The sequence below is a fragment of the Taudactylus pleione genome, unplaced genomic scaffold, assembly GCF_031769625.1.
Source record: "Taudactylus pleione unplaced genomic scaffold, aTauple2 ptg000041l, whole genome shotgun sequence".
Lineage (NCBI taxonomy): Eukaryota > Metazoa > Chordata > Amphibia > Anura > Myobatrachidae > Taudactylus > Taudactylus pleione.
In genome coordinates this window covers 81242313-81256845 of record NW_028284443.1, presented here as the reverse complement: position 1 = coordinate 81256845, position 14533 = coordinate 81242313, and the positions used below count along the sequence as shown (strand labels likewise).

At 42.2% G+C, this 14533-nt stretch overlaps 1 protein-coding gene across 1 annotated transcript in view; it reads right to left on the bottom strand.

The window, feature by feature from the left end:
• GRIN2D (glutamate ionotropic receptor NMDA type subunit 2D) overlaps positions 1–14533 on the bottom strand; it is a 1022144-nt gene that overhangs the window by 505781 nt on the left and 501830 nt on the right. The window contains exon 6 of the mRNA XM_088457418.1: positions 6019–6611. Within this exon, the coding sequence (XP_088313544.1) occupies positions 6019–6611 (593 nt within the window). The remainder of the gene's footprint in view (positions 1–6018; positions 6612–14533) is intronic.

Genomic DNA, 14533 nt, shown 5'->3' with positions numbered 1-14533 from the left:
CCTGCATTAACCCAAAACATTGTTTACCTGACAGTGTTTGAATGATTAGCATTCAAAAAGTGGGGGTGTTTAATTTTTCTGTGAATGGTGTAGTTTGTCGATCACTCCTGTATTTATTGGGCAGAGAGACATGATCTAGCCAAAAAGGTGGTTATGCTGCTGGGAGGTCACTGGGTTATGTGGAAAGGAGTTAGGGCTCTCCATTGGTTGGCTTTGCTGGAGTTATTGTTTTCTTCTGAGCACCAGTGTCATTGGCCTTATTGGCTAGTGACTCACTTCAGGGCAATGATGTGGAACAGGTTAAGGGTACGGATTTAATTTTGAAGATTAAGATGGACTTCTCTAGGTGGCCTGGGGTGACTCTAGTCTGATCAGAGATAACAACCCACGGGTTTTGGAGTAGATATTTGGATCATATAGCTCTAGACAAAAGATAAAGATAAATATAGCAGCATCCCATTTTGTTTTAGGTTTAGCAGGTATAGCGGTCAGACACCCTATGATTGCACTCCCCTCAATTGCACAGGCCTGATGGGGTCTATTTGACTAATTTGAGTATGGGCAGTGGCAAACGCAGGATTTCCAGAAGGGGTTTTCCAAATGCTTAATTTTAGAGTGAGTGTGGCCTGTCAATGAAGAGGGCAGAATTAGTACTTAACCAGCTTTAATAAGCATCATACAAAGTGCAGTGTGTCATAATTCCAGCATATTCAGGACCAGTGATAACAGTAAGCCATTAGATTCGGCAGTAGGGCCATTTATTTTAGACATGGGCACCATTCCAGACTATTGGAGCAAGTCCGGGAGCCTTGAGGAGCAGCAGAAGAACCTAGCACTGCCCTGGACATACTGTATATGTATATATAGGGCTCTATAGCAGTGCATCTCTAACAGTGCATGTTTTCCAAATCTTCTAGTTGGTGCACAGGTTATTTATTACTGGCTGATGCATGTTAAAAGATCCACAGGTGGTGATAATCATTTCATTTGTGATACTGAGAAGAACATGCAGCACTAATAACAATCTATTATATTACTATTTCTATTGTGGTCATGGTGTGGGCTGGGGAGGGGGGTTTCCAGGCATACAGAAACCCCCCTGCGTTTGCCTATGATGGGGGATTTTTCTCAAAGGACTTTTTAAATTTCTTGTATTACAAATGTGTCCTCATACACTTTTTGCGCACCAGGTGCCATGTGACTCGGCTTGGGCTCCAATGTACATTTTTGTTGCAACGTGACAAACCTGCATCACAAGACTGCACTGATTAAGTTTATATGTTACACTTGTATATATGTATGTGACTGAGGGCCCCATTTACAAACGAAGGGAAATACCAGCGGGAATTTTCGTTTAGTATCACTGTGATACAAACGAAAAGTCCACTGGTATTTAGTAATACTTACCCCTCCAGCGAGGTCCAGCGAAGTCCAGCGGAATCCTCGTCCTCAACGAGGTCCTCTTCTGGGCTGCTGGCAGCCTAACACTACCAGCAACAGGGCTCCAGGGTCATGCGCGACGGTCCGTCTGCGCATGTGCATGACAGGGAGGCTTCGTTGAAGCCGGACTGGAAGGCTTCGTTGAAGCCGGAAAAGCACCGCCGGGTCTCCATTGCCGACAATGGGGCCCGCATCACTCTCGCCATCTTTTAGATGGCAAGAGCGATGCTGTACAAACAGCGGTAATCTTAGATACAGCAAGAAGCTTGCGAGCGCTAAAGGGGTTATATTTTGTTTGTAAATGGGGCCCTGAATCTGTACACAAAGTGCTATGATGCAGCGGCCGCAGCTTATTCTCACATCAAGTTCAGGTTCAGACTCACAGTACAGTATACAGATACAGTATACAAGTGTTGCATATCAAATGAATCAGTGCAGTCTCAAGAAGTGGATTTGTTGTATCGGGTTGTATTTAAGACTCACATTCATGGATTTGGGCACTTCTTCTTGGAGGTATTCATTCATGGATTTGGGCACTTCTTCTTGGAGGTATTCATTCATGGATTTGGGCACTTCTTCTTGGAGGTGAGTCCTTGCAGATTGTCTATCTCTAACAGATGAGGACAAACTCAACCCTCATCAAGAATTTTTCAAATATTGTTACTGATTGGTAGATATTAAAAGTTTAATTATTTGAACTGATGGATGAAATTAATTATCAACACCAGTAGCTTCTTTTTTATTTATGAATCTTAATACTATGTACTTTGTTTGTACTATTTAAAGTACTTTTGTCTTGGATAACTGTTTCAGCTACCAGAGCTGCCCTCTAACTATCGTCGGCTTTGACATTTCATGTTAGACTTTTATGTTTGATTCACAGTACATAGAATATTATTAAAATGCTTTGCTCTCTAGAGACCAACACAACTCTCTGGGCTACTGTATCGCAAAAGGCTTTGGAAATCAAAATAAGGTTTTCATTCCAAAACCAACAGCTGTCCATTATTTCTCTGCAGGCCTGTTCTTTAAGTTTGTTCTATGTTCTTGGCAAGCATTTGTGTGATATTTAGGAAAATAGAATTAATGAGGTATTGACTTTTACCAATGCTTTGCCAGTAGTAAGTTCATTTAACCATTCACTCCAAACCAATCCATTGTTTTCAATTTCACCTCTTTTAAGGGGCAAATTGCAGCATCAACAAATTATTTTCGGGGGAATATTTTAAAAATATTTTGCAAGAATACGGGCTACTATAGGAGCCCCAGTAATAATAAAATAGTAAAGTAATAGCATACGTTATCACTTTAGTTAGCGTTTCGAACATGCAATTCTTACTGCCCTTGCATGTTCAAGCAGAACTTAATGGAGAGGGATACTTTGGATCCTTCTCCTGAAGATATGTAGTTCATGATGGCAAACAGCCTCTAAATATGAAATTAGGTGTAGAGGTTAAGCTTGACACATTTAGGGGTCTATTTAACAAACAGTGAAAAGTGTGGAGATGTGAACCATTGGAGAAGTTGACCATAGCAACCAATCAGCTTTGACGTAGCATTTATCAGGTATAGTCTGTAAAATAATAGGTAGGAGCTGATTGGTTGCTATGGGCAACTTCTCCACTGGTCCACTTCTCCATACTTTTCACTGCTTGATAAATAGACCCCTTAATAATATAGTAGCAGCAGACCTACAGGGGCTGTATTTCCAAAACTAAACGGAGTGACTGCTGCATTCACCCCTTCATACATTGTGGGGATAGTCTTTTTTTTGTAAGAATCCTCTGAAAACAGCTTATTCCCTGCAAAATACTGTTAATAAATATAATGTTATATGTACATAGAAAAAGGCAGACAGGCCACATTGCCCCTCCGCTTGGAATGTGATCCATTAAATCTTGGAAATATTGTATCTTTGCTACAAAGCATACATATTCAACCAATTGGGCAGATATTTATGGTTTATTAGTTATTAATACTGTTTTCCAGCATAAGCCAACCAAGATCCTTTTCATGGCCCCAACAAGATAAGGATGCACCCACAAGTGATCAGTTTGCATTGATCCTCTACAGCATGTTAGCTGCTTGAAATTGTATGGAAATATGAAGGGCAAGGCAGTCTGCAGTACTTTTTTTTTTTACTGTTCATGCTTCATTGCCCACCCACTCTGCTTTACCATGTGTGCAATCAGCGAAGTGGCTCAATGGTCCCTTTCTGAGCTGCATTGTGAGCCCGATTCAGAGGTGTATGCAAATCCCATCACTTGCGTACTAAGACGCACCATCGGCCACACATTGGTTGCGCCATTGATCATCTGAGCAACCCTATGGCTGTATAGAATCTCTGTCACAAGTAAGCCGCTGGAGCCTTTACCGCTGCATACGAATCTGCATTCCTAGGCTGAGACGCCCTCAAAATGGTATTGACATGCTTGCATATGCCTCGTTACACCCCGTCACCCCCCACAAACACTCTCTGACTGTCAATCATATTGTGTCCAAGTCCTCAGTCATCTAACTTGGCGCATGCGCAGTGCGATCGATATGCACAGAGCCGTAACTACACTTTTTGGTGCCCTGTGCCAGAGAGAGCATTGCCCCCCCCATTTTTTAAATAGAGACATAAGTACACCTGAAAAAGGGCCATGGCCTCATGGGGAAGGGCCAGGGAAGAGATAGGGGAGGCCAGAAGATGCTGGGAATAAAAGAAGAGGAAGCTACAAGTGAAAATGATAATAAACAGGAAAATTGACAGGCCCAAACAGCGCCCCCTGCCCTGCGGTGCCCTGTCGCACTACCTTAGTTACGGTCCTGGTAGTCATTAGCATTACTGCTTCACAACACTGAGGTCCTGGGTTTGATTCCCACCAAGACCCTGGTATGGAGTTTGTATGTTCGCCTCGTGTTTGTGTTGACTTTCTCTGGGAACTCCAGTTTCCTCCCACAGTCCAAAAACATACTGGTAGGTTAATTGGTACCTGTCAGTGTATATGTGTGTGCACACATGTGGTAAGGAATATAGGGCCTGATTCAGACCCGGTTGCAAGCGCTGAGCGCTCGCAACCAGGTCGATGTTTGCCCACTGGGCATGCACACGACGGTGCTGGCTCCGTTGTGCGCATACGCGAGACCCTGCTAGCGACGGGTGCTCTTCGTCGCTCCGGGTCTCGCACCAAAGGGGGCGAGCTGTTGATGGTGCGAACGCCTGCCGTTTGTGGGAGGCCCCACTGACATCACCAGATCTCTGGGGCTTGCGGCCACGAGACCCTACCACAAGGGTCTCGTTGCAAGCCCGATGGTCCTGATGGTCTTAATCATCGCGACCATCAACCTGCCTGCTCGCTATAGCTGTGGGTGGTCATCCACAACTATGCGAGCGGCCAGGAGGCCGCTCCAAGAAAAAAAAACCACCCTGATTCAGAGTGAGCGTCAGTCTATGAATCAGGCCCTTAGATTGTAAGCTCAACTGGTGCAGGGACTGATGTGAATAACCTAATATTCTCTGCAAAGTGCTGCAAAATATGTGTGTGCTATATAAAGAATTGTTAATAAATATGAAATAAATATAGGTACAGTAGGTGAGAATTTTCTAGCTCTTCTAAGTATTATGGAGAATTTTGTAAGTGTCTATTGACAAACAATTAGTTTGTGGGCATACTTTTATTTTCTAAAAGGAAATGAACAAGGAGCGGTGTGAGATGACATGTGAATAGTGCCGTATAATCCTGTATTAAGGCACTGGGCATCATTCAGAGCAGTACGGAAACCTAATATTTTGCATACTACTCCAATGTTAGAAGATAAGCGCGTACGCTGGTCTTCTACTGCTAGATATCTTGCAGTTCCCCAAAGGTGCAGCCTGATTGACAGGCTATGGCCATTTTGGGGGCGGGGAGTACCGAAGCCAGGGTTTGCGTATTCGGATGCAGATCTCCTGGCCTCGGCTGCGGATGTGAGATGCTCAGGTTACTCAGATGGTTGATGGCGCAGCTTGCATGCAGGAGGCGTCCAGCTACACCAGGCGCCTCCTGCTACATTAGCGATGCTAACAGCCTACAACTCTGAATCAGGCCGACAGTTACAGTTACACCGATCACAGATTACATACAGATGTTTACACCTCCACAGTGTCTGAGAACCTTTAGTTATGTATTCAGTGTGCAGTGTATTCATGTTGGGAAGATGTCACATTTTTACTAATACTTACTGATTAATGGAAGTGCCACTACATGTTACTGTCTGTCAGTAAACTTACTGATGGTTGACAACCACAGGATGAGTGAATCATTGCAAAGAAGGTCTTTTTCATCGTGATATTGCACACATATCCAGGTCTCAGATAAGCACTGTACTGTAATTATATTTGATTGGCTTTAAACACATAATTGTCTTAAAATTCAAGGTAAACAAAGGACACCAAATTGTGATAAAGAAAAACTTAAAAAGTTTTTAAAGACTAAACCCACTACTATGGTTTTTAAACCGTAAAATATTAAAGTTATATTGGAAATCAGAGGAGTTACATTTGGAAGACAATGGAGATAAAAACCTTAATCAGTTTAAATGACATCACATTACCTGTGCAGGTTTTCATTTCCATAGGTAAGGTTCGGTGCTCTACAATCATTGTTAAATTCTGGTATGAATCCATAGTCCTTGTACAAGGCCTCAGCCCCTTTCGCAATGATAGCTACTCCATTTTGAACTCTACGATGGAGGTCATCTTTCCATCCTGCAGACAAAACTGTGAAAAGGCCAACGGGCAAGTGCTCAGGCATGTAATCTGTGCCACCTAAATTGGTTCCCACCATAAACCAGATGTAACCAGGTCCAGTTAAACCAGCTTCTCTTGCAGCCTTGAAGACGCCATCAGCTTCATCCTTAGAACAGTAGAGTAGTCGCACCTGTACCGTTATTTCTTTTAATTGCCTCTTTAGCTTGGACTCACTGGGATCATCAGTCAGATTGAGCGTTAGGACACCTCGATTTTCCCAACCAATGAAACTGCTGTCAGTTAGCAACTCAATGTAATCTACAAAGTCTTCGTAACCAGGGAATAAAGTAGTAATAACCGCAAAGGCCGTCCAATCATATTCCTCTAACACCTCAAAGATGACTTGAAGTTGTTGTTCTGTGGAGGCACCCAATTGAAGGAAGGTCGAACCTTTTTCCTGCAATGAAACAATGTAATATAATAAAAAACTTGCACTTAACAAAAAGAATTGGTCAAAAGAAAAATATTAAAGCTCTCAAAGGAATATTACATGAAATATGGATAAAGTTAGGCGAACAATTTATCCTGGGTTATAGAGATCATGTAAAGAATAAGATGAAAATGGTGTTGATACAAAAAGAAAACTTGTGCGTGGTACAAACCTAAGATTACAAATACAAGGCAAATAGAAGCTAGAAATTAAGAAAAAACACTGAAAGAAATGGCAGCATACAAGTTTGAAATAATGATGAATGGAAATCAGATAAAGGGGCATACAATGACATCCATGTAATCATTGTAGTTATAAACAGTGTAGTAATAATAATCCCTCATCGTTCAAGTCAACAGTATGCTTTATTATTTATTTATTCTTTTCTACAATATCGCTGCTGGCGACACATATGTATTACAACCGTCTAAGTTAGAGAGATGTCAACAACTGATTTAAAGAAACAATGGGCCTGTTTCAGAGCCGTGCACTTAAAGCATCGCTGCTGCATCTTTGGACACAGCAGCAATACTAAAATATGCTAATGCCGCAGGAGGCGTCTGAAGAAATATGCGGTGTTGGATCACCATTGGGACCATCGGTTGCAATATCTGCAGTTGTTGCCCATCTGAGTACAGTAAGCCTAAGCTTACTCAGATTGGGTGACGGAACTTCTCTGCAGGGGCCAGGAAATCTGCGTCGGAAGACGCAGACCCTGGCCTCAGCACTCCCACATAAACGGAGGCGTCCCGCCTTCATTTTGGAAATGGTCCCTGTTAAGGCCCGTTCCCTACCCTCATATATCAGGTTGTGGCATCCAAGGCTCTGTGACCAGATTCCCAGAGGCATCGCAGCACATGCGAACTGCAGCCCTGGCGCATGCGCAGTCCACCCACCATCTGACATGTACCCGATGGTTTGCGTATAAGTCTGAATAAGGCCCAATGTAAGTAAAATAGAAGAAAAGCTGATGCCGCCAGTCTCAGTCCCGACAGGGGAAGCCCGACAAGGGACTTAAGATAGGCATCAAAATACAGATTGTAGGACAAGAAAAAAGCCAATGGTGCTGCAATTAGGACACACGTGCAATCACAATTATATTAAATGTACAAAATTAAAATAAAAATAATAATAGAAAAACTGGTGTTTCACGCTGCTGTTAAGGGCCCTCATTCAGAGCCGCACGTTAACAACAGTACGCTCGTTCCGAGCGATGTTTGCACATCTGCGCATGCGTACGCTTTTTAGTACGCATGCGCGAACCAGTCAGTGCGGCCGAAAATCCTTTGTACGCTATATAGCGAGTGCCGGCTATTTTGAGTGACAGAATGAGGCGTATGTGGGTGGTAACAGGGGAAGGTGCTTGAAAATGGGGAGTGGAGATCCGAACGCAGGCGTGCTTAAAGGTCAAAACGGGCGTTTTATGGGTGTGTATATTTAAAACAGCAGCGTCATTGACCACGTCACTGGGTTATTTTATAGCCCGAACTGCACGCAAATTTGTGGTAGCAAACACCAACCACAAGAATAGCGAGCAGTTCATACGCTGGTCGATGTACTCGATTAATCTAATAAATAGCGGACATGACGTAGGATGCGTGCGGCCAGGGGGCGTTTTTAACAAATAAACGAGCGTATGTTTTGCTCGCTCGTTCAGACTTAGAGGCGTGAACAGACTGCAATGTGCGTACGGATCATTTGAATAGCCACCCCTTGTTTTTAAACGAACGACCGCAAATAGCGTACGGCTCTGAATGAGGGCCAAGGTTGCCAACCGTATGTAAAAATAAAACAAGAAGAAATAACAGCGCTGTGGAACACCTGTTACCAATAATTAAATTATAACCAGCTATGTCAAAATTTTTTTTAATATGCTCATAAATTAAATTAAAATAAATACATCATTGGCCAATGAGACACATATACAATATAATAATAAAAATATGTAACACTATAATAAACAGTCATATTTTATAGAAACACCATATCTAAATGTATCAATAAGTAACAATCTGCTTATATTTAGAGAGCAGTGATATTAACTTCTAATGGCTCATTAATCATTCACTGTGCGTGTGTGAGAGAAATTGGGTTCCTCGTATGTGCAAGACTGCAAGTCTATTAACTTGTTTTATATACTCAAAGTCCTGAGCAAAAGATATAAATAAAAATGTTCCGTATTGTGCAAAAATGCCAAATTCCAGTGGCTTTGTAGCATGAGCCTCTCACTTTTCCCGGCTCATATGAGCCCGTATAACGGGGATATAAATGCACACCACAATGAGCTGCAAGGTACCTCACATGTAGTGCAGATGATTCGGTGGCGGATTCCGGACTCCGTCTACCTTGTAGCCGCGTGTGGTCTCCAGACCCTGCCTCAATCTGTGTGTGCGCGGCAAGCACTTTCCCTTCAGTGTGGTATCGGAGATTGCTGCCACAGCCGGCGTCAGCCGCTGATGGAGAAAGTATCACTGGCGTGCAGCTGTCTCGGGCTCAAAGGATTGTGTGTCCCAGTGCTTGGGGTTAAAGGATGGCAAGTCTCTCACATGTATTAGTGATGATGGCCGCTGATGCAATGCTCTGACGCGTTTCTTCCCATCGGGATTTCCTCAGAGGAAAGGCTCATGCTACAAAGCCACTGGAATTTGGCATTTTTGCACAATACGGAACATTTTTATTTATATCTTTTGCTCAGGACTTTGAGTATATAAAACAAGTTAATAGACTTGCAGTCTTGCACATACGAGGAACCCAATTTCTCTCACACACGCACAGTGAATGATTAATGAGCCATTAGAAGTTAATATCACTGCTCTCTAAATATAAGCAGATTGTTACTTATTGATACATTTAGATATGGTGTTTCTATAAAATGTGAAATAGTGTTAAATATTTTTATTATTATATTGTATATGTGTCTCATTGGTCAATGATGTATTTATTTTAATTTAATTTATGAGCATATTAAATTTATTTTTGACATAGCTGGTTATAATTTAATTATTGGTAACAGGTGTTCCACAGCGCTGTTATTTCTTCTTGTTTTATCAAAATACAGATGCTTATTTTAATCCCTATGCCGACACAGAAGTACGACAGCCTGAATGAGGTAAGTCCAGGGCGCCCTTAGTGTTAACCGCGGGGCGGGGGGGGGCTAAGGTTTAGGTAGCGTAGCGAGGTTAGAGTTAGGTTTTGTAGGGGGAGATTTGGGTTAGGCACCCCTAGGAGGAAGGGTTAGGCACCACTGGGGGGAGGCACTAATGGGGAGGGTTAGAGTGCGGGGTGGGGAGAGTTAGGCTACAAGAAGAGAGGGTTACGGGGAGAAGGGGGGAGGGTAAGTATACTTACCTGATCGCTGTCGGGATACCAACCATCGGGATGCCGCTGTCTGTATTCTGACAGGAGGCATCCCGACAGCCGGCATTACATACCGATTCCGTCCAGAATGAATGTTACTCTCAGTGGGTTCAGGGGACTCGGTATGATACACCGCCGGCATCGTAAACGTATACTGGTTCAGGTTGCCCCTTCCATTGTGACCACTGCTCCTGCGGAGTTGCTTTACTGTGCTGATGTTATTTCAGTGCTTTGTACAGTTTTCCTTTTCCTTAAAACCAGTGATCGAAAGTAATTCCTTTGAAATATAATTGCCTTTGCCATCAGTGCACGGCATTGTGTCGGTTACTTACAGTGTATACTATATGGACAATAGCTGATTTCAGTTCTATGCTTTACTAACTGCAGTATTTGCCCAGGTCCTACCAAATAAATGAGAAAGCAATCTTCATAAGAAAGTTAGCTTTTTATGTTTAAGCTTTATTGCTTGAATACATATAGGCCCTCATTCAGAGGCACTCGCAAGTAGCGAGCGCTCGTTCTGAATGAGGGCAGCCGCTTGTATGTTTTAGTGCGGCCTCCCGGTCGCTAGCTAAGCTGTGGGTTACCACCCACAGCTTTAGCGACCGACCAGGTTGATGGTCGCGATGGTCAAGACCATCGCAACCATCGGGGCTTGCGACGAGACCCTAAGGTTGGGTCTTGGCAGCCGCAAGCCCCAGGGAGCTTCCTGCTCTGATCGAGCAGGAAGCTCCCCACTGACATCACTGCTGATGTAGGTGCGGCCGCCCACAAAACGGCAGGCGTTCCTTAAGGAACACCTCCGTTTGTGTAAACACCTGCAAAACGGGGCGAGCTGTCGATCAACATCGACAGCCGCCCCTTTTGTAGTGAGCTTCGGAGCGAGAGAGCCGGGGCTTGCGCATGCGCAGGGCCCTAACATCGACCCGGTTGCGAGCGCTCAGCGCTTGTGACCTGGTCTGAATGAGGTCCATAGTCCCCAAACCAATCTCAACAAAGACAGGCTTAATTCCAATCACACTAGTGTACAGGTTGTTTTCTTTTTGTCTTTCTTTTCCCAAATTCTTTTCTTTTCAAGTCTTAACAATAGCAAAATATTTTTCACATGCAGGGAGAGATGTACTAAGCCTTTGAAAGATATAAATTGAAAAGAGAAAAAGTGCCAACCAATCAGCTCCTAACTGTCACATTACAGGCTGTGTTTGAAAAATGACGGAACCTGATTGCTTAGTACTTTATCTCGCTCCACGGCTTAGTACATCACCCCTGCCTTCTTTAATAATTTTGCTGTATAAGTCCCCATTGCAACTGCTGAAAAACTATTAATTAGATCAGTCAAACTTTTTGTAAAAAAGTTGCTCCTTAACTTATGTTTCAGTCTACAGTTCTGTTGGGCCAGATTCATTTAGCTGCAGTTTGTGTGGGATGAAATGAAGTGTTAATAATTCTTGCATATCATGTTATATTTTTGCACAAGAAAAAAAATCGTAACATCTCGTACTATTCAGTTACAAGCGTCAAGTTGAGGACGTCTCGCGGGTCTCGCATGCGACCTATGTGAAATGTACAGTATGAAAGTGTAGGTAAGTCAACCTGAACCCTAAAAAAAGTTGCCATTAAGATAGCAAGTGGACATAAGTATAGTGTAGTATATGTTAATGACCATAAGCAAAGTACAGTATTTGAGGCTGTTTAAAGATCTCACGGGGCTGGATTTTACAACTTTCATAAATTCATTAAAAATAATATCCAACAATTGTATTTCAGCAATTAAATGTGTTTAGTGTGTTTTGGGGTACATTTTAATGCATATATTGTGTTTTGTATATGTGTATTTACATGCAGTAAAATATTGGGAAAAAATACTTGCATCTCCCATCTGCAAGTAAAAAACCCCCTTATCATAAATACAACACATCAATATACATGTCCCACATGATAGAACCTCCGCTTCTCAGAGGAAATTACACACAAAGTTAATTGACTATATTGCCCATATTTTATTATTTAACTACCTTTTATCATTCATGAAGAGGGGTATACAAGCGGCACTGCACTATATTCTGACATTTTTACATTTTAAAATAAGGCGTCTAGGTCGAGGGATCGGGAACATCCAACATGTTAAGATTGGTGAGTCAGTATTTTTAATATGCAGAGTTTCTCATATTCCATGAAGGATTGTCGATAATCGATGCCCGGATTGGCGGCAAAGGTGGGTTATCTCGGTTCAAATAATGTAGATATCTTTGTGCCAATGAGGGGGTTACATCAGTGTTCTGTCTTAATATAGCATCTATTGTCAGGAGTATATTGCAGCCTGCGGATGAGGATATACCAGGGGTTTTCAACTCCACTCCTCAAGTAAACACAACAGGTCATGCAGTCAGATTTTCTGTCTGTGGAAATAGGTTGGGATCATTACTGACTGAGCAAAATAAATCATCTCCTTGTGCATGATTAATAAATCCTGAAAACATTACTTGTGGGTACTTGAGAATTGGAGTTGAAAACCCTTGCTTTATACATTGAGCAGTGGAAGGGGTGCAGACTGGTTAGGGGGCACAGGTTTACATATTTGCCTGGGATGTAAGGAACTCTTGTTATGCTGCTGCAACTTGATAAGGTCTAATTTCAAAGGTGTATGAGGCTGTTCATTCACGTGTGAGCATCCCTTAATATAGATCTGCCAGCAGCAGTAACAGAACTATTTAAGAGTTACATTTATTTTTTCTTTCCAATGTCTAAATGTTGCCATAAACAATACATTGCCAAACGAGGCAATGTAACATTCTCTGAGCTCCACAATTACAAAGATTATTTATTCCTATCTGGAATTCCTCCTCAGTGTTAGATCTACTGTACCCTTATGATTCAGAAGGTAAATTTGTTAAAGTGTCATTAAGGGAAAGCTGTGCAACATATTTACTTTCTCTGATGAATGCTGGGGAGAATTTTGCAAATGCAAGTACATTTTTTTTTTTAAGAGACTCAATATACATTATATAAAAATATATAAAGGAAGTGATAGCAGATGTTAATGATTTACATTTTGACAAGTTCATAAGTGATACTGAATATTCAAGGAACAGGGAAAATTTTTATTGTCTCATTTACTACTGCTTAATGTATATTTGAATTAATCGGCTTTATATGACATAGCAAAAAAGATGTACAGTATAAACCAACTGTGATGAAGGAGCTGTAAAATGTATAAGGTTCACGGAATGTAGACTGGTCATCTGATGATTGGGCTCTGCAGTGATCATTAGTCATCTGATAATGGGGCTTTATGTCATGCTCCCCTGACAAGCGTCTGCATTGTGTATTGCTCATCATTTGATAAGGCTCTGCATTGTATACTGGTTATATGATGATGTGGCTCTACACTTAAGCTAGATACACACTACACGATACATTGGACGATTTGTCATTTTGAGGCAAATCGGAACGACAAATTGTCCACATCATCGCATGTGTACGCACTATTGCTCTCTCCCGCGCATCGTTTATTGCATCTTCAGATCTGCCTGCAGTGATCGAAGTGCTTAAGACGGTGGAGGGTCTACCTCAAGCTCTGTGTGCAGCTCCGATGGCTCTCAATGGTTCTGATTAATCATACACTTCCTGGAGATGATATGTGTTAAGAAAGAAAAGTTGGCGTCTTTATACCGGCGTGTGTTCGCTCTGCTGTCGCTCTATAAGACATAGAGGGCGTCCTTACACCAGACATTGCGATCACGGAATTTGCATACCCGTTCCCTTTTGACTGTGAGAGAGTGCAGCTTAGCGTCCGGGTATGAATAGACCCCTTTGTCTAGTGTGTACCCAGCTTTAATTATGCTCATCTACTCTCACAGAACCTACAGGAGACTCCCAGATTTTCATGGAGTCCCTGAAAGATTAAGCTGCCCTCCGTTCTTAGGGAAGTGGGAAGTAAGGGTGGAATATTGTCATGAATCGTAGGTCCAGACTTTTACTTTCCTATAGAATAAATAATTCTGTTTGTACAATACGGCTGCACATTTTACGTAATGTAAGTGACACTATTCTAACTGTTTTTAAATAAAGAGTTTCATTTAACCTGCAAATTTAAATTAAGACTTTAATGTAACCCTACAGTACATACAGCTTCTGCAGTGGCATAAGGGAGCTCGGGGACAGCCCAGCAACTCTATTCCTGCAAATAATTGTTGTTGTTAGGCATTCAGTTGGTGATTACGCATCATGTTGACCACTGGACACAACGAAGACTCTCCTGCTGTCATTCATTCAACGACTGATAGCTAACATAAACTTAGTGCCAAGCATAGAGTCTGTTCCCAGAGTTTACAACTCCATCAGCTCTTATAGAACTAGCAACCCATGAAATTAGATTCACTGATCTTTACTTGCAGGGCACTGCCAGACTTTTAAATATTCATATGGTAATATCTCTCATGTAAATTCTTACGATGCCAATGCAGGTGTGGGCCCGAGCAGGACTTTCTTTTTCTGGAAGAAAAACAGTAAGTATAGTAGACCCTGACTGG